General features: G+C 35.9%; 1 protein-coding gene across 1 annotated transcript in view; it reads right to left on the bottom strand.

The window, feature by feature from the left end:
• The window catches only part of IL23R (interleukin 23 receptor), a 59,493-nt gene extending 40,240 nt beyond the window's left edge, over positions 1–19,253 (bottom strand). The window contains exons 1-4 of the mRNA XM_036933150.2: positions 19,163–19,253; positions 17,912–18,013; positions 15,093–15,389; positions 8,774–8,897 (exon numbers count right to left, since the gene is read on the bottom strand). Coding sequence (XP_036789045.2) covers positions 8,774–8,897; positions 15,093–15,389; positions 17,912–17,981 — 491 coding nt within the window. The 5' untranslated portion in view covers positions 17,982–18,013; positions 19,163–19,253. The remainder of the gene's footprint in view (positions 1–8,773; positions 8,898–15,092; positions 15,390–17,911; positions 18,014–19,162) is intronic.
• Positions 19,254–21,694: the final 2,441 nt, after the last annotated feature.

Raw genomic sequence — 21,694 nt, 5'->3', positions numbered from 1 at the left:
AGAGCCATTCTTGCTAGAACACTAAATTCCAGGGAGAAAAAGAGGTGCCATTCAGTCTTACACAACTAAGCAATAAATGCATTTATGAATCAAAATACTACAGAAATTATTTATATTTTAAACATATTGCCACTACCAGAGCAGGATAACCTCAGCAGGCAATCGAGGAATCTCTCTAAGGCTAGGAGGTGTGTGTGTGTTTGGGGAGTCGGGGCCAGGGAGTACGAGGTGATACATAGCATGAAGGCAGCTGTAGCTACTCTAGCACAGCTCAGGTTTTTGACTCTCAGCATGGAGATCAGTATGAACACCATGAGAAGACAAGGAGGACCTATCATGGTGACCAAAAGCATAGCACTGGGGTTTTAGAGGCAGACCTAGGTTCAAATCCCAGCTTTGCCCCTTGACAAATTGTAGGACTTGGGAGCCAGTTACTTAACTTCTATGTATTTCAGTTTACTCATCTGTAAAACAGAAATAACATGTTATCAGAAGTAAATGAAAAGTGAGTAAATGAGATAAGAAAGCATAGAACAGGTGGCTTCACACATAATAAAGGGCTCATTAAACAAATTATTATTATTATGAATTAAAAGATATTTATAACATGTGAGTTTTATAGTCTAAATAATACAAATGAAGCTTTTAAAAGTGTTCTATTTCAACACGGGAAATTTCTTTTATATTGCTTGTATCTGAAGTCAAATCATGTCATTCAAGTCAGTTGCTTACATAGTTGCCTTATATTCTTTCTGAAATAAGGTGGATCATAAATCAATTAACAGATAATTTGTCTTAAAGTATCCTAAATTCATACTAAGTACGAATTCAAATGTGAAAAAAAGAAAATGGCAAGTATATATAAGTAGTAAGTAGGACATCTTTAAATATTTTCCAGTTAGAGAAAACCACATGCATGTTCTTAATCGGTTTGTGGCTAATTCCTTTACCACACATATTGAGACCACAGTCAAAATGGAAATGTATTCTCAAACTGACTTTAATCATAGTAAGTAGGTAATGTTATTTTGCTTTTAAAGTCCATCCTCATATTAGCACCTACACCACAAAGCACTATTTTAGATGAAGAATCCAGTAATAATGACTGACTCTACTTTGGGACTATTTTTACATAAAACTATATTACAAAGTTTTAAAATTTATTTCTATTTATTTTTTTGATGTGCTAATTAATACACAACAGGTTATTTGTTGAAAGGAGTCAGCATGATTCATATTTCTCTGAAGTTTCCTGTGCACCCGGCCCTAGTTGTAGTCAATAGATTTTCAACAAACACTGCCACTGTATGGTGATAATGGTGAATAGTGTCTTCCATTTATTTCATTATTCATTCAACAAATATTTCTTCAATCCCCATTATGCTCCAAACACTACTTTAGATGCTGGGGTTATGACAATGAACAAAACAGATAAAGTCCCAACCTTCTTGGAGCACTCATTTTGGTGGAAACAAATAAATACATATGTCTAGATAAATGTTTAGAAGAAAATTAAAGCAAAAAAAATGGGTTAGGAAGTGCTTTAAGTAGGGATGAGGGGGCTTTTCTTAGGAAGACAAGGAGAATCTTATCTGAGCAGGTAACATTAGAGCAGTAAAGGATCAAGTCTTGCGGCTCTCTGGAGGAAAAGCCCTGAGGCAGAACATTGCTTGTCCCATTGAAAGAACAGCATGAAGGTCAATGTGGCTTTTAGTGTGGAAGAATGAGAAGAGATCAGAGAGTGTGGAGGAAGGAGAGATTTAGAAGGCTTCATAAGGTCACATCAGGCCATTGAACAAGTCTGGCTTTGATTTCTGAGTGAAATGGGAGGTACTGAGCAGAAGAGTGACATAATCTGAGGTATATGTGGAAAAGACTACCCTGGGTGTGTGGTTAATGGATTGTAGGAGGGCAAAGGTGGAGGCCAGGGCACCAGTGAGGGAGTTCCTGTACTAACCCAGGTAAGAGATGATGAGGCTTGGACCAGGATTGCTATGTAGGTAGTGAGAAGAGGTCAGACTTTTAAAGATGGATCCAATAGGTTTTGCCGACTGATTGTGTGAGGGGCATGACAGAGAGGAATCCAGGAGGACTCCAGTGATTTTAATCTGAATAATGTGAAGGATGGAGTTGCCATTAACTGAGTAAGGGAATGCAAATCTGGAGAGAGGAAACTGGGTGTTTGGTTTTGAAAATGTTAGATTTGAGGTATCTTTTGGATGTCTAAAAGGAAGTGTTGGATAAGATGTTAGATACACGGTAGCTGCAGTTCAGGGGACATGTCCGGACTGGAGATAAAAAAAATTAGGGAGTTTTATATTGATTTGGATGGGATTTTGTAGGTAAGGAGTGTAGATAAAAATAATAAGAGATCCTAGGATAGAGTTCTTCCTAATACAGAAACGTAAGGACTGAGAATAATCAGTAGGATTTGACAATGAGAAAGTTGTTAGTGACATTGATAAGATCTGTTTCAGTGCGGGCAAAAATTTGACTGAACTAGATTAAAGAGGATGTGAAGAAAGGAAGTAGAGAGAAAATACAGACAACTCTTTTGAGGAGTTTTTCCATGAAGAGGAGCAGAGAAGTAAGGTGGTGGAGCAGAGGGACCAAACAAGGGTTGTATACAAGAGAGTAGATGCTACATCATGTTTGGGAGCTGATAGGAATGATCCACTAAAAATAGCAAAGATGATGATGCAGAAGAGAGGGAAATTGTTGGAGGATGTTCTACAGTAGGCAGGAGGGGTAAAATCTAGCACACAAGTGGCAAGTTGGTAGTTCATTCACGGCAGCAGAAGGGAAGAGTATACATACCCAATATATGGATCAAAAGTCTATGTACCACATATTTGAATATAGATGTCAATGTATCAGTAGATGAGGGAAGGTGTGTTATTTCTCACTGCTCTTATTTTCTCAGTGAGATAGAAAGCAGGTCATCAATAGAGAATGAAGAGGGAAAAGGATGTTGGAGACCAGTGATGAGGGAAAAAAAAAACAGTGAAACAATTATCTAGCTTAGGGGGGAGTGATTCAGCCAGGGAAATGTAGAACTACTAGGTGGCCATGTGGGTCCCGTTGAGGTTAGTAGTCATGAATATAAAGCAATTATCAGTCAGTAAGTTTGTGTTTTTACCCAGCCACAATCAGCTGAGTACAGCTGCAGAATTAATAAGGGAATGGATTTAAAAATATGAACTGCTTATTGACTCCTGAAAGAATTACTGAAATATAACATCACAGGTTTAAAAATATTTGCAATCACATCTAAGAACTCTTTTTGGCTATTAGGAATATGCATATGGGGATGTGGCAATAAAAAGCAGGCATTATGAATTGGCAGAGTAGGCAATTGACTTTAGGGGGTCTAAACTGATCTCATCTAAAAATAATTGCCCTATTAGTCTTTTATGATGCCTGAAAATTTCACCATTAGTGTTCCTCTAAAAACTTTATGAACCTATCATGCACAGAGATTTTTTAAAATGCACAATCTATTTTGCAAAAATCTCTAGTGTTTAACACAGTGCCAAGAAGACATAAATATTTGCTAAACTGACTTGAGTGGAATAGAATAAAACCATCAGATAGTCATTTTCATCCTGCAAGTATTTATTGAGTAGAAGACACTACTTTGGACATTACAGGGCTTCCCAGATAAAGAAAGAACATATTTCCATGAAGCTGTTGAGGGTAATGAGATGGTAGTGGTAGATGTTTATTAGCATAGGTTCTTTTTTTCTTTTTCTATCACTACTCATTGATAGCAAAATTCAAAGGGGTAGAGGAGAGTATGTGAGTAGCTATGCAGCTCTGCTGGTGGGGTCACTACAAAGGTCCTGGGGAGAAAGAAAGCTCTTGATGCAACACAGGCACAATGCCTCTGCTTTACAACTTCAACCCAGTGCCAGATGGATTATGAGGTTCCGATGCTGCCCTAGGAGCACCACTTTCTGCCACTGGTGAAACAAGTGGGTGGGCTGAGGTAAAATGCCTCTCTGTGTATGTGATTTTACCGACAAATAGAACCACATGAGTTGGAAGTGAAATCTTGCAAATGCTGATCTCTTCCTACCTGCCAAAGTGGAAAATACCCTAAGGACCCAGGATCTAGAAGAGCCTTTTTAAACCTGATACTATGTCAGCCTCAAAATTCATTGTAAGTCAACTTTTTCTTGGGGGGAAAGATCTTCTTGATAATCAGAATAACTGACTTTTTCTTCTCTAATTTTTTTTCAATTTGTTGGTATGTTTTTAATTAATTGTAAGATGAACAGACACTTTCTTTTCCAATTTGTGCTTATATAAACTCATTCTTTGAATTTGCTGGAGGAAAGCGTTCATTTTTATGCTAATCCTTCACATCCTTTATGTCTTATTTAACATATAATAAGATTCCATTAATCTGGACTCAATCAATTCAAACTTTGAGTTAGGTTTGTCTGAGTTTAACTATAGTTTACTTTGGATTTCCTAAAAGATGGTGAAATTTTCTTGTCTTAGATATATAGGAACTTGTATTATTACTATTTAACTGTACTGTGAAGGGAAAATGCAGGAAATATCTATTTCTAGTTACCAGACAAATGACTCAACAAATATTTTCTGAGCATTTACTGTGTGCCAGGCCCCATTATAGGCTCAAGTGATGTAACAGTGAACAAAGGGAACAAAAATTCTTGCCCAAATTGAGTTTACATTTCTAGTTTGAATGAATGAGTTGACTTTACTATAGACATATGTAAAATAGCTGGAAAACTAGTCTTATTACAGCACTTTAACTTCTCTTTCTAGATAGTCATCTATCCAAAATATTGTTACTTGAAAATAATGTAAATAAAACTATTGTTTATAATATCCTGTAAATGGTAATTTTTTATGACTTTACATTAATCTTCTCCTTTCCCAAATTAGTCAGGTTTTGATGTAAAAACAAATCAAACAAACCTAGGGAGTCAACTTTGAGTGTCACATACTGCTCTAACAACCGATTTGTCATTGTTTCCAAATATTTCCTATTTGCAAGCCATTTCTGATCATTTTCTTTCTTATAAGTTTTGTAACATCCAGTATGGTATTGCTTATCCTCCTTTCACAAGAGGCTAAGGCTAAACAAACCTAAATAACTTTTCCAGGCTCACACAACTAGCAACTGTGCAGCTACTGTGTCAGATGATAGTACTCAACTGCATTACAACACCCTTCTCCCAAGCTTACATCCAGGTAGAGTAGACATGTAACTCAGTGCTGGCCAGTGAGATGCAAGTGGAAGTCTATGGGGAATGTCCTTTTCCCTTCAACACCTTTCCTGCCTAGAACTTGGATGTGAAGCCAGGAGGTGCAGCTTCTGAGGATTAAGGTCAACACACTGAAGATTGCAAAGGACAAAGGTGGAAAGAGTCTGGGTCTTTGGGGTATCACCGGAATTATCATGCCTCTGTACTACCTACCATGACGGCCTAATGTAAGTAAAGCTCCATCTGTTTAAGTCACTGCAACTTGGGTTTTCTGATGTTTGCATCATAACTGATAGGTCTCAGAACTGGAAATTAAACATAAAATTTTAAAGCCACTGTTCTTTTTGATGGATATCTCTGAAAGCATGCCTCAAAAACCATGTGTAAATAATTTAAGCATATATATTTTGAAGCATTAATGGATTTCAAAAGAAATCTATAATAAATAATCTTATAATTGGAGACTATTTTTATCATACTAAATAGGAAATTAGGTAGTGGTTGGTAAGTTTTTGTCTAACAAATACAAATTGTCTAACAAATATCAAATTGTGATGTGTCTGTTCCAAATATACAACACAATTTTATTGTCAGGAACCTGAGAAGGCAGGTTAGTGGGATTTGAAAGAACTAACCTACATCCACTAGGTTGTTGATAACCAAAAAAATAATAGTAAGTGTTGGCAAGAATGTAGACAAATTGAAACCCTACACACTCCTGGTAGGAATGGAAAATGGTGCAGCTGCTTTGGAAAACAAAGTGGCAGTTCCCCCAAAAGTTAAATAGAGTTACCATGTGATCCAGCAATTCTATTCATAAGTATATGCCTGAAAGAAATGAGAACATGTCTAAACAAAGTCTTGTACAGGAATGTTAATAGAAGTATTATTCATAATAGCCAAAAAGTAGAAACAACTCAAATGTCTATCAACTAATGAATGGATAAATTAAATGTGATATAACCATATATTGAGACATTATTTGGTCATAGAAAGGAATGAAGTCCTGATTTATGAAAGAATTTGAAAATGTTATGCTAGGTGAAGAAAAGCCAGTCACAAAAGACCACACATTGTATGATGCCTTTTATATGAAGTATCCAGAGCAGTAAAATCCACAAAGGATGCCTAGGGCTGGGAGAGTTGAGAGGAAATGCAGAGTGACTGCTAGTGGATATGGAGTTCTTTTCCATGAAATATTGAAAAGTTGCAGAAGATAGCAAAAACCATCAAGGCACTAAACTTTCTCTGTCAATTTGGCACAATCTAGCTTCTCTGTGAACTTGAACTGTGGGGTTTGCTCCCTTACTGCCTGTATTTTCACATTCTTAAAGTTGACCTTGCAATGCAATTCTAGTTTTCTTGTCCTCGTGACCTCTTTTCATTTCAAGGGGACTACTTGACCCAGAGGCAAGGGGCAGAGATTAAGTCTCAGGTCTGTGTTAGAATCCTGCTTCCTTTATTAAGTCTTAGCCAAGTGAATTTGGAGAGATAATATAAGCTCTGTAAAATGGAGACAGTAATAACAGTTTATCTCCCAAGGGTGAGCCAAGGAAGATGTAATATTTGAGCACAGTACTTAGCTTCGTGTGTTCTCTGACAACACAACCTACCCCTGATCTCAGTATTTCCATCATCTTTCTGGTACCTAATTGCATCTCTGTTCAACTGCTGCTTAGAATGAAAGTGTGAGCTTCCTGCCCATGCCATGTAGCTGGTAACTTCAGACTTAGAAATGTATTCGTAAAATCTGTCTAGTTTTTATCCAGAGTTTCTTGAATGAAGAGGTGTTACTTTTTGTTTCACTTAATGAAAATCATTCTGAGTATCTCACAGGTGGACAGAGAGAGAAAGATGGAAGGTAATTCTCTTTCATATTGATGAGACCTGGATAGTATCTCTCAAATATGCCCTGTGATCTGGTTGCTCACACCACTTCAGCAGAAAAGAAGTAAGTGACCAAAGAAGGCAGGCAGGCCAGCCCCTGATCAAAGCCCATCTCTCCTTCCCTGTAGCTGCACAGTGTTGGGAGATGCATTACCTGACCTCACCAAGCCTCAGTCACCTTGTCTACAAAAATCGGAAGAACAACCATAGGTACTGCACAAGGCTGCATAGGAGATTAAATGAGGTGACACATAATAAAGCTTTGGGCCCAGTGCTTGGCAAACAGTAAGGGTCCAATAAATGCTTTTTTAAAAAATAAGTAGGTTGTGAAATTTTTTAGAATTATTAACAGAAAAAAAGTACACTTCAAATATACTACTGAAGGCATTCTTTTAAAAAAAAGTTAACAAAAAAAGGAACATGGATAGAATGACCAACTTAGCCCACTTCGCCCATTCTTTTTTTTTCAAATTAAATGGTTTTATTTCCATCTTTAACACTAGCAGAGGACTCCAAAGCTAATCTACATACATGGATATAGTTTAAATGTAACAAAGAAAGATTTGAACTCCTTACGTCGAGGGAGGGAAAGGGATTTTTCTCATATCAACCTTTTTCTATTTTGCAGTCTCTAAATAATAGAAACTAAACATACATTTTCCCCAATTTAGTTTAGTATGAAAAACTACAACTTTATGATCAACTGTTTGTGTTTAAGCATAAAACTCAAGAGATTTTGGCCCCATGGTTTCCTTGGCTCCTGAAGTTCTGGTTATTGTTAGAATATAACAAAGAAGTGTTTCCTCAACTCCAAATAGAAAATTATTACTTTAACTCAATTATTACTTTCAGTTTTAAAACTGAAAGTCCTGTGTTCCAGGAACTCCCTTAGTTTCAGGCAAGCCAGGAAAGATGGTCAGCCTACATAGACATCAGATTTGACATTTAGGGGCCATTATTAATAATGAATGGAGGCGCTCCTCTCTCTGAGGTTGCCCGCACTTTCTAAGTGTGTAACCACTTAATCTTAAAATTTCTCTCTCCAAACTTTCAAGGTGCCTGTCCTTGCTGAGGTTGCCTGCTGCACTTCTTCTCTCTTTAAGTAACTTTTAATAAAACTTTTACTCTGCTTCAAAAAAAAAAGCAATGAATGGCTTCCATGAATTTAGTGCTAACTCTGGACCTGACACTGTGAGAAACACTTTAAAGCCAAATTCCACTTAAATAGTCAGAATAAACTTGTTCATTATGTTTTATTTTTAGACCCACTGTAAAAGATAAAGAAATGGCAATTTGGAGAGATACAATAAGTTGCTTAAACCCTAGAAGGAGGATAGAGCTGGGACTTAAGCAAAGGTCCTTTTAAACCTGGACCATTCTGTATCACTATTAGGTGCTTGTCCCCCATTACCTACCAATGAATAGAAAGGGCAGAAAGATTATAAAACACATTGCCCCACAAAGTGAAAATATTAATGGGCCAAAAAGGATTCTGGTGATCTGGCTTCACAGATCATAATTAGGGAGTTGGGGATAACCAGGGTACATTTAATGTTTGAGATGAATTGCTTAGATTCTTGGTGGGGCAGAGCACTGGCCACGCTGTAGTGGAATTCTCATGTTAAACTGTTGTGGAAGGAACCTACCTCTTCACATGCACCACATACTTTGTGTCTAGGTAGGTGGTCTTCCCTGTATTCCAGGTACAAGTCATGGTGCCTGAATATTCATGAATGACACAGGTGACCTTGTCAGGGACATCTGGTGGATCTGCAACAAAATGTACCACTTAGGAGCCACCATGGAAACATAAAGGTCTTTATCAAGTAGTTGATAAACTTTCCATCTTATCTGGGAAACCAGGCCAATCAGCACTCACCACCTCCCTCATCTCATCCCTACCATCTCTCCTTGCAACCCCCTTTGGTGTCAGACATTGCTAGTTTCCTCAGTATATTTTACTATAGTCTCCATTCCTGTGCAGCTGCTAACACAATCACATTACTTCCATCAAAAAATACCCAAAAGTCCCTCCCCAAGTTTTCTCCCATCAGCTACTACTGTATATTTCTCCTTTTCTTAACAGCTAAATCTTTTTAAAAGAGTCCATTTTACTTGGCGTTCTCCTCAGCTCCCATTTGTTCTTGAACCCCAAGCAGTCAAGGTTCAGGCCCACAATTTTACCAAGATCACTGTTGCTAAAGTCATTAATGACTTTCTGATCAACAGATCCCAGAACCTCATTGTGACCCTCCCTGAGCCTGGGCTCCGCAGCATCACACTTCTGCTTGACCCCTCCAAGCCTCTACGCCTTTTGGCTTTTGTGAAAGGCCTTCTCCAAAGGGTTTTTCTTTTACTCTGGCATCTACTCCACTACTCACTTTTAAAAGTTTGGTGTTTACACAGGCAATGGAATATTCTGACACATGCTACAACACGGAGGAACCCTGAAGATGGGTTAAGTAAAATAAGCCAGACACAAAAGGACAAATATGGTATGATTCCACTTTCTTGAAGCATCTGGAACAGTCAGACTCATAGAGACTAAAAGTAGAATGATGGTGCCGGGGGCTGGGAAGATAGCGAGAATGGAAAGTTGTTCAATAGGCATTGAGTTTCAGTTTTGTACAATGAAAAGAAGTTCTGGATATGGTAGTGATGGTTGCACAATGTGAATGCACTTAATGCCAGAGAATTGCATGCTTAAGGATAGAGCGATACGTTTGATTTCATATCTATTTTACCACAATAAAAAAAGATTTAAAAATATCAGTATTCATGGAATTCTATTTCAAGGTTCTTTCTCTTTCCCCTTTCCTGTACCCCTTGGATCTTTCTCTGAGTGGCCATATTATGGAGAATATCAGTTTTGTCTGCTAGTATCTTTCCCTTTTGAGAACTGACATCTCCCTTACCCCCAACCTCATCCCTACACCATCCCCAAGGGCTTTCAATCACTAGGCGCCATACAGAAGTGTGCCCTTGACCTAGGCTGACTAACTGGAGCATATCCCTTGGGAATGAACACATGACTCAAGATGAGTCAATAAGAATTCTCCAAGGGGCTTTTTTTGGAGCCATTGTAAAAGAGCCACTTTTCCCTCCTGAAATTGCTGTCTATGAGTAAATGTGAGCTGTGAGTTGCTGGGGGGCCATCTTGCTGTCATAATGAAACAGTCTATTTAAGAGTGAAGCCAACACATGGGGAAGTAAAACCCTAGAGGTGAAAAAAGATGAGAGAGTTCTGATAACATTATTTGAGCCTCTGGGGGTCTCTGATGCCTATGAAATCCCAACAATTTGAGAATGGCATCTGAAATTTTCAGTTGCATCACCCAATAATAAATTACCAAGATCAAGATTAAAAAAAGAAGTACGGAAATATTAAGTGTTTATCATATATCCATATTTCAAGGGAGGCTCTCTTAGCTTGTTCCTACATGTGCAATAGTGCCTGGGAAATATGACTACTCAGAGAATGAGAAGAAAAATGGAAGAATGGGGGCCCAGAAAGAACAAAAATACAGACATTATGCATGTGAAGTTATACCCAAAGACTTATCTTAAGTACAAATGTATTCCTGCACTTCACCTGCAAATCATCTACCAAGAATATTACTTGTAAAATAAGAAAAAATATATGAAAAAATTTATCCTCATTGCAAAATGAAACAATAGTATCCTATAGTCCTATCAAATTGGCAAGAATTTTGAAAAATGGTAATCCACAGTGTTGGAATGGACTCAGGGAAATCCTCCAATGCATTGCTAATCGGAATGCAAATTGGTACACCCTTTAGGGAGAGCACTTAATCACGGTGTTTAAAAACAGGAGTAATATCTTGCAACCAACAATTTTCCACCTAGGAATGCATCCATAATGAAATGTTCGCAGATAACAAAAAATATTTGGCTAAAAGGATGTGCCTCTTAAAGTATTGTTCATAATAATGAAAAAAATAATTGGAAACTGCCTTACTACCTCAGACTAGAGTTAAGCAAACTATAATACACTCCTAAAATGCATCCAAAAACTAAGCTGTAGAAGACAGTTTAAGCATCTTGCCTTTGGGAGGCTCTAAGATATGTTTAAGTAAGTAAGTATTGGCCATATGATACAGTGAAAAAAAGAAAGTTGCAGAATAGCATAGTATAGTGCTACCATTTGAGAGACAGACAGACAAAAAGACAGAGTGGGGGGGCGACAGAGAAGGGGCAGGGAGAGAGAGAGAGATTTGAAAGATATATTCCAAATTATTAAGAGGGATTCTTTTATTGGTGAGATTATGGGATTATAGAGATTCCACTATCTCTTTATCTTTTGGTCTAACTTTTAAGAAACTTTACATATTGAGTACATTTTGATTTTATAATTAGAAAACGAATTTCAAGCAGTAGAATGCGCACTAACATACTTTAAGACATGTTGGTGAGTGAAGACATGTTGGTAAGACATGTTGTGTTAGAGTGGGAAGGAACTGGACTCCAAGTAGGGTAAAAGTGATCTTTAAAATTTATTGGAGCTTTAAAGGAAGTAGGTGAGAAAACATAAATTTAAGTCATTTTATATATTGATTGATTTGTGGCCCCTTAGTGATTACAGTGATTTGTGCTCAAGATTTTTTTTCCCTCTGGTTTCAGACAGAGTATCAGTGTTTGGTCACCATACAAGATAACTGTCAATCTTTTGAGCAATGTTATTCCACAGCATTCCAAATGAAGTGAATGCTCAGGGTTATAAGTGTCTGGTGGTTAATTCATTTCGCAAAAGATCAAATCGATTATATATACAAGATGCAAGTAAACACAATATTTGTTAATGTGAAGCTATGTAAAGATGAGAATGTGACTATGGTTATAAAAGTAAGACCAGATTGTTGTTATATCTCACTGCCAGATTTTCCAATGCTCATGGATAAAAACCTGTTATATAGCCAGAAACCAGAGAATGCTCTGGAATATACAAGAATGAGTCTTAAATTTCTGCACCCTTATTAATGAAGTCCTCACTAATAATCACAGGCCGAGTTTCTTGTTAATTCAGAGTCTAGCCAAGGGTCATTTTCTACTAAAAGCCTCTTGAAGGCAGCGTCTGTGATTCCCTCTTTGAATTTCTAGCATTAACACATTTTTGGTGTATAGCAACTACTCAGTAAAGTTTATTTCATGAATAGATTGGCTTGATAAATGAAATAATAATGAGAAGAATTTAAAATGAAGAGAGCTGCAATGCTTCTGGCAAAGATCACTGCAATTCCCCCCGCAAAGAGGACACAGGCCCACCTAACAGTGCCAGTCATGATACTTGATAGCAGTGTTAAAGATGAATATTCAGGGACTTCTATTGGTAACAAGCCTACTTTTATCACAGTAAGTAGAGATGAAAAGTGGTCAAAATTTAAGGCAAAGGTAACTTAAGCTTTTAAGTAAATGGTTAAGTGGAAACACGACTTCTGTGTGTGGTTTATTTTAATGTGGTATTTTTAAATGAATAGACCCGTTACAATGTTTCAGCTCATGACTGGTGTGACTCTGAAAGAACAAACTTCCCTTATTATATTTGCATTTAATCGCAGATAAGAATCTAAAATGTGTTTAAGATTATGGCTAAACATGAAAATTGTGATAATAATAGTTTGTAGTTCACAAATTACATGTTAAAGAACAGAACATTTTAAATATATTTGGGTATCTTTTCAGGGAAAGCAATGACTTGTTTATCTTCTGCCTGTCTTTTATGATTTGTCTCCACTCGAAAAAGATACACATAATCATTTTGTTCACAGCAGTGGTGCTAAATTAGCAAAATTAGCATAGTAAAGCTCCCAGGACAAATATCCTGCGATCAAAGTGATCCAGTGAAAGCAATGTGATTTCTAGAGTACCACAAAAAAAACTCAAAAACCTTTTGTTGACCTACTTAAATAGGAAGTTTTCTTTGCTAAGAATTCAGAGCCTAAGAACACAGGGGTTCTTAAATCCAGGGGTCTGAGTAAACTCTTGCCTGGCAGTTACAATTTCACACTCATAACCAGAGGTCTGTGCAAGAAGTTACAACTCACAAAGTAAACAAATGGAAAGAGTGACGTTCTTTCTAAGCAGCCATCAGTAGAGTAGATGCGTGCTTCTGTTATGTTGTCCTAGAAGGGGAGCAGAGGCCATTCCCTGTCCCTAAACATCACTGGTGCTCGTGTTTGGGTGCAGAAGCCATCCCCTCACTGGGGCAGCTGTAGGGAGTAATCTGTCACCTGAAGGGCAACACGGGGAATGACACCGTACTTCTTCCTCCCCCTTGAGTCCTCCGGCTTAAATTAAAAACTACCCTTCCCCATAGCTGTGAAAGTTGCTTATTTGCACTCCCAGGAAATTGTATATACTCTCAACACCCTCTCCTCCACCCCCAAAGGATAAATAGTAAAGTATTTCAGCATTAAGGGTTGTTTGTTTCCTGAGGATGTGGGCAAGCTAAGAGTCCTCATACATCAGATAAGATGTCTGTCTGTGGTTTCAATTCCTGAAAGTTTAGCATGTTACTACCAATTTAAGGCATACATTTGCCAACTTTATGCTTTGACTCTAAAACTTACTATTTTTATTCCTCAATTTATTTGTATCACCTCTCCTAGCTCTTCTCTCTTTTGAAAATCATGCATGCCCAGAATTAATTAGGACAATGGCTTTATTTTAGAACAAGGAAGCCACGTGCTTCTAAGGCATCCACTCTAGGGGCAGGTGGTGGTGGTACAGGTGGTCTTGCTCTTCCTAGTAGCTAAGGTCTTGAGGTGACGAAGAAGTGAGAACTCAGATTTGATTCTCCAGAGCATGGAGTCAGGGAACATGCAAAGAACCAAAGCCCTTTGTCTTTCACTGAAAATGGGCCCTGAGGCTGTAGAGAAGGAATCTCTGGGTTAAAACAACTGAATTTATTGATTTACCCTTCGTAATAGTAGAAACAAGAATTAAGTACATAATTATACAAGTTAGCCCATATTACTATAATAAATGTCTTCCAAATATTATGAACAGAAATGCAATTTAGCAAGTATTTTTAAGATTAACTTGATAATTTTTTTTCTCAACTACAGTAACAAACACAATAATTCACATTTTGTGGCAGTGGGATTAGGAGGCAGAAATTGCATCAGTATCTCCCCATGTTTTATCAAAATGATGCATTTTTAAGGTTTAGGCACATTGGTGTTATACCCTAAAGTAATATGCTTTCAAATAAATTATTTAAATTCGATATGTACCACAGCAGGTATAATTGACCTCATTTTACAATAATTAGAGAACAATGATATAGTCCTCCTCATTTATGGAATTGAAGCTCAGATTGGTTAAGCAAGTTGCCCAAGGTCACAAAGCTAGAAAGAAGTATAGCAGGAACACAAAGCTAGTTTTGCAATTGTTTTTTTTCTCCCTAAATCTTAGCCTCAGAATTTCTCAATGGGATCTCCTTCAAGGTTGATTTAGTTTGGAATATAAACAAACAAACAAAAAACGTAAGTGAAAAACAGGTGAAAAGAGCAACACTTAACGTCTAAGGGTGCTGCCCTTTCCATATGCCGTGCTTGGCCAATCTAAGAGTTGAAAGATTGTTTTTTCATGTATTGGCAACATTTAAAAGTTTGTAGAGTTCACATTCAAAATTGATACTTCTGTCTTCTTTTGGAGAGTCAACAGACCTGGGAATACTGAGCCCTCAAAAATGCTAAAACTGGGCAGTGGCTGTCCCCAGTAGACCGTCTGTGTGTTTTTCTCCTTGTGCAGATCCCACCAGTCTCCTTAACTCATATGTTTCACCAACCTGGCCCCTGAAGACATTTGAGTTTGCAGCTTCTACATTAAACTAACTTAAGAAGTGAACTATATTACATTCTCTACTTTTTTATGAGATTAGTAATTACCAGTTAGTTGTTAGACTAGCTTTAATTTGGATTTTGAATGCACTCCAACACTTACATCCAGAAGATATGTCTTTTCCACATATCAGTGTCTCTTGAAAATATCCAGAACATTCAGCAGTGCAATATATAGAAGCGTGTGGCTCTAGAAAGTTGTTATACCAAAGCCGAGCTGTTGTTTTATTAATTCTTGTGATTTGAAATCTTTCCTTGATGCCATTTTTATAAAAATAAAATTTCCTTGGTTGGCAGTTCTTAATTGCTGCTTGGCAATATATGGAGATATTCATACCCATCTTAAAAATGGTGGCTGGTTCTACCCAGATGTGGCCAGAGCAGTTTATATTTGTAATTCCTGGAAACAAATAGATAAAACAAAACATTCCATGTAAAATATCAAAACAAGAAATTCAGGAGAATATGCTATTATATTTAAAATTCATTATTTTCTATTAATTGCTTCCACTGGAAAAAAGTTTTAAGACTAAGTGTATCTTTTAATTGATTCATTTACTATAATGTGTTTTTGACATGCTTGCATTGATATTCAGCAGCATTACACAAGACTAGAGTCAGCCTTTAAGCTTCCCTAACTGTCCAAAGGGCAAATATAATTAGCTTTCCTGTTTTAAAGCAGAAAACTGAGGCATTATAAGGCTATACCACTTTTCAAAGATAAGATTAGAAATAACACCTGGCACTACAGAATCCAAGCCCCATTCTCCAGCTACTTAATCTTTCATTCTTTTTTAGATAAATGTTACTTTTATCATAAAATATGAGTTTAATGAATAAAACCCTACTCTTACCAATGAAAAAAAGTCTACTTGATAACCACTTAAAATCCATCATTAATTTAATATCTAAGAAAATGTTGCAAATATATTTTTATGTTAAGTAATGTTAGAAACAAATAGATGGATGAATTAGACATACACTAAGATATTAACAATGAAAATCTCTGTATGTTTGAGTAATTTTTCATTGTATATTTTAAGGTTTTAAATATTACATGTATTACCTTTATAATCAAAAAACAATAATTTGAAATCATTACCATAAACTCAAATAACAATGCAGTGCAATATCAATTCAAATAAATTCACATCAAGGGAAATTTACTATAGGCTTTTTTTGTAAATAGCGGTATTAACATATCTTAAAATTTTAGTGATAATTAAAGGTCAATATTTGATTTTAAAAAGTCCCTACTTTTGGAATACAAACCTTAAAGAGTTAACTTGTGTAATATAAATGTAATTGAATATTTCCATCTATGTAATGAACATTTACATATAAATTATAAATATTTAAATGTTGAAGTAGTAATAAAAATAATTTCATTATTATCAATTGGGAATTAAAGCCAAAGATGTGAAAAGGAAGTTTTAAGAAACCATTTGACTGTGTTATGTAAGTTCAGTGATTGAAGTTTGAACAATCTGTATCTCCAGCACCTCAAAAAAATATGTGAATACTATCATGGAACCATTGTGAATAGTGTTTGAAAATATATGGAAAATATCAAAAATGTCAGAAGCTTCAGATTTGGACAAATGTCTGTTTTCAAAAATGGAATAAATAAGAAAACCAGGATCTTGGGGCCACTGAACTTCATGACATTCCAGAATGAATTCATAAGTCATTTAATTTTCAGTACATAGAAAACATCAGCAATCAGTAGGAGTCAACATGGATTATATAAAAATAATTCATACAAAAATGTTACTTCTTTTTATATGGTGATTAGATTGGTCAGAGGAATGTTGAACATATTTTTAATTTCAGCAAAGCTATTGGGCAGGGGTAACGTAACATTCTGGCAGAAGACCTGGAAAAATGTAGTCTGCATGATATTAAAAATATTTATAGCATATGGAACAATAATATATAAAATAATTTCTAATGGATAGCTGACAGGTCTCTAGGGCCACATCACTGGGGCTTGTCTTCTTTCTCTCTGCCTTATATTAATCACATGAATGTATAAACAGAAATCCTACTTCTCATTTGCATATTTCAGGGAGTTGGAAAAAGGAGCTAGTGCCTTATTTCTCCTAAATCTTCTTATACAGCTATTGGTCTGACTGTGGGAGTTTACAATATCCTGCTGGAGGGATTCTAGTTCTGGTGATGAAACTACCTCTGTATCTCTAGTACAATTAATCTCAAACTACAGAAAATGGTTTTGTTTTTGTCACTATTCTGAGTAACTTTTGTGATTTGCAAAGTTTCCATCAAGGTCTAGAACCCTACCTCTGTGTTACTTGTCTCCCAGTGAATGAATCCCTGCCACCTGCTCAGGACTCAGTGCTGCCAATAGAAACAAAATCCCAAATGCCAATGTTGCCCTGCATGAACTGATGATTCCTTTCCTGGATTCCTCAAAGCTGCTTATGCCTGTATCTATCACAGTGCCAGATGTTTGTGTGAATTATAAGGTGGGAATAATAATAGCACATAATACTACTGCACAAAGTTGTTGTGAGGAATAAAAGGTTTAGCATAGTGCATGACACATAGTAACCATCAATACATGATTTGTGGAATTGAATTAAGTTCAAATGTTTGATGGGTTATCATACAACAGTTATAATAGTTCAGAGGTAGAAAATGCCAACTCAAAGTAATAAGCTCCTTCCGGAAATGCTCATATATGAGTTAGAAATCTGCCCATTAGAATTGCTTGAGAAAGTAATCCTTCATTAGGAGGGAGATTGGGCTTGTATATTCTCATTTCATTTAATTTTTGTGTGCATGTAATTTTTCCCGATCTAATGATTTTTGATTCTTAATAGTTCCTAGCATAATACCTCATAAACATAAACATTCAACATTTTACTTAAATAAAAGCAATGGGTACTCAAAATACTATACCTCCATGACACCAGTTGAAGAATATGTAAAGAGCTATTACCACATCCCATTGAATTGTGACCTGATTCATGCCTGAAGGCAGGAAAAATTCTTTGTTCTGATCTAGGAAAAAATATGAGAAAATTTAAATTTTAATATTAAAGTGTGTTAATAATTAATATATTTTAATAATTAAAATATAACAGTAAAAGAATCAGCAGCATTCCATTTTTGCCTAATGGTTATTATTGTCTTTGATGAGAACTTTTGATTAGGAAGAAAAGAAGGAAGGGAGGAAAGGAAGGAAGGAGGAAAAGGAGGAACAAAATAAGGCCAAGAAAAGTACTGGTGTGAGCGGAGGTATAATACAGATGGGGGAGAAAGCAAAAGAATGGACTTTTATACCCTTCAAAAATCACTGTGAATTACCACAGTAGGACAGTTTGACCTTTGATAAAATAAAATTCCTCCTAATCTAGTCTCTGTCATCAGAAACCTTTTTCTACTCTAACTGCTGCCGATGAATTCTTCCCCTGACCAGACTTATGTGCCTATCAAGCTCCAGAAATATCAGTCTTTGGTGAGTAAAACTTGGGTAAAGTAAAAAGTTTCAGAACTTCCAGAGAAAAAGCATTCCAAATAAAGAAAGATAAAATGAGACACAAGCAAAGGTGCTATCACCAGTTAAACTTACAGAAAGCCCTTTTATCTCTAGATACCTCAAAAGAAACACATTATATAAATCCCAAACAATATTGCCATTATTTTACAACTGGAGCTACATTATTTAGTTAACCTGTTTCTTATATTATTAAATAATTCAATTACTTAATAATCTACATTACTCACTTTTAATATTATCACCTTTATCTGTTTACTAAAACCTGAGTTTTCATATAACACAACAAAATAAAATCATGACTCATCAAATAGTATAAAATAACTGATAGCATTTTTAAAACTTGGGTCCTCATGACTTAGGAATATAGGGATCACTTTCCTAACTTGCAAACAACAGTAGGTCTCTTTATAAATAACAGGCAAGACAAACCTATGTTTCTAGTTAGAAGTTAACTACCCACCCAGTAACATATATGCAATATTCATTACTTATAGTGATATGATGTCAAGCAATATTATAGATTCAACTTTCATCAGTAACTACTGTATGAAACATCGCAAGAACTTATAAAAGAAAACAACTTGGTTCATACATTTTCAAGAGGAAGGCATAGCTGTTCTTGAGTATTTGGATGATTATTATCTCCTTACCTTTCAACTTGTCTGAAGCACATGTTTCCACTTCAGAGCCAGGCTGCTACCCTTGCTGCCTGCCTCATGTCTTTCTTTACTCACTGCCTGCCTGTCAGTGATGCTTCAGATTTTTAGCTATGAGACAAATGGAAATGTCAGCAGAGCCCTGACCTATATTTCAGATTCTTGAAGAGGAAATCAAACTGTCCAATTCAAAAGGACTTTCATGTCACTGTTCGGGAAAACCCAGATTACTGAAACTGAACTGTTTTGTCAGTGCTTTTGTTTCCTTAATTTAGAATTACCTGTTCCATCCAAGAAGTAGTACATGTACATGCCTTATCCGTTGAAATCTTTGACACGAAAAATATGATGCTTAGTTTTAATTTGCAACCAACATTGATATTCATTATAAATCTGTTTCTTAAAGTTTACTACTGTTGACCACTCATTTATTTAATAAGCATTTTGAGCATTTCTAATATGTGCCATTTAATATGGCATTAAAGATATAATGTGATTAATTACAGAACAGCTTTTTTGTTGTATTGTTTATAGTGATTGAATTACAGATCAATTGCTTTGAACAATGTTCATGGTTTAGCATAATTCTATAAACAAAAAAAGATGATCAGATATTTGGTTGGTTTATAGCAGGCCCCACAAGGGGCTTTTCCTGGGATATCTTTTCTTCCTGCTTCCTTTATTTGCTCTGCATTAAGTATCTTTTCACTCTGTGTATGTAAATGACAGTTAATTTACTTGTTTCCTCTACACTGAACTTCAGAAACTCCATACTGTCTTTTTAATTTTTATGTCTTCAATACCTAGGACATTAGAAGATGCTAGAGGAACATTTAAAACATTCCTATGCTCAGATTCATTCTAGACAATGAAATCAGAATTTCTGTGGCTTGAGGCTGGGCATTGATATTTTTTAATGGCCCCCACATGATTACAATGAGCAGACTGGGTTGAGAACCACTGAAATATACAAATAAGTGTCTTTGAAGAACACACAAAAGAAAGGACTGTTCACTGAGTTTTTTTAATTAGTAGCAATTTTCCAAGCTGTGAAAACATTTCACACACAGTGAACAGAATGTGCAATATAGATGTTTTAGGACTAATTAGTTGTTTCTCCAGTTTGAGGGGAATGGAATTTGGGCTGGAAAATTAGGTCAGTGGCAGAATGGGCTTTGTATTTCCGCTAAGTAGTTTAACATTTATCTTGAAGTCAGTCAGAAATAGCAAAGATTGCTAAACAGAAAATATTATTCATTTCAGAAAACTTTTTATCAAAAATATTGAACTTGCTTTTCTAACTTCATGGCCTTGAAGTTGTAAGTTTTAATTATCTGTGGATGCGTTTACCTGAAAAAACTCATTCTTCATATATGCCAGATAAATGAAGGTTATCTTATTTTATTAATTTTCTCAACCGCTGAATTAATAACCCCACTACTCATAAAGAGTTATGTAGACTCTTTGAAGAGAAATAAGTACCATAAATCTTATGAGTCATCCAAAGGATGGTACCTTCATACAGCTGCTCAGTTCTTCTCAGTGTCTGACACCTTACGGCTCATTCAGCTCTCTTGGAGGAGTGGGTGTTACAGGCTGAATCATCACCATTTCCTGTAAGGTGTGCATTAAAGGTCAACTTTACCTTATATTCCTATGAGCTTGTTAGAGACTTAAGAATGCTTAGAAGTGGAGGTAAATTCAAAACCTACAGTGTATACCTACAGTGTATAACTCTAGCTCTTGGAGTCTGCCTATATACTTGTAAGGAGGTGAGTTTCCACATTGTCATCTTCCGTATGTGCCCTTTCCAAATCTGATTTCTCTTGAGAATCATGAGCCTGGGTTCACAGTAGTCATTCTCTTCCTTCATAAAGAATAATATCCCTCCATCTTGAACCTCAATATTGTGTATTACTCTGGATATCAATACCTTCACAGTACCAAACAAACCAATAAATGGAAATATTGGTTACAGGGATGCCTCCTTGGAAAATTAATCAGGGTGCTTTAAACCCATAAGGCTTTGAGTTTTTCCCTAAATATATTAGTTTTAGAAAAATGAAACTTACTAAAATACTTGCATTTCACCCATGTTGAGATACTCTGAATTTTAGCCATTTTAGGGATATTTGGGCCCATTTTAGAAAGTCTGAATGTCAGACTTCGGAAGCAATATGGGAGACTTATGTTTATCCTCTTAAATGTAAATGAGATTTTTGATGGACTATCACATTTTTTTCTAGACACATTGGTAAAATTCATGTGTAAAATCGATTTCTTTCAGATTTGCTGCCCCTTATTCAATAAAGGTTATGTTATCAAATAATATCCTATGGTTCCTATTATAGCCTTAGTCTCACTTATTTCATCTTATAAAATGTTCAGTAATTTCTACTGTCTATTTAAAAGGAAGTAAATTTATTTAGGCTTATGTTAAATATTTCAGATCTCAAGTTAGAAATATGCAAGTGGGTACATGATTTTAAAAGTTTCTTTTAATGTTTTTAAAGGAAAATATTTGGA

This window comes from Manis pentadactyla, chromosome 4, assembly GCF_030020395.1.
Source record: "Manis pentadactyla isolate mManPen7 chromosome 4, mManPen7.hap1, whole genome shotgun sequence".
NCBI classification, from domain to species: domain Eukaryota; kingdom Metazoa; phylum Chordata; class Mammalia; order Pholidota; family Manidae; genus Manis; species Manis pentadactyla.
This window is presented reverse-complemented; position numbering and strand designations above follow the sequence as displayed.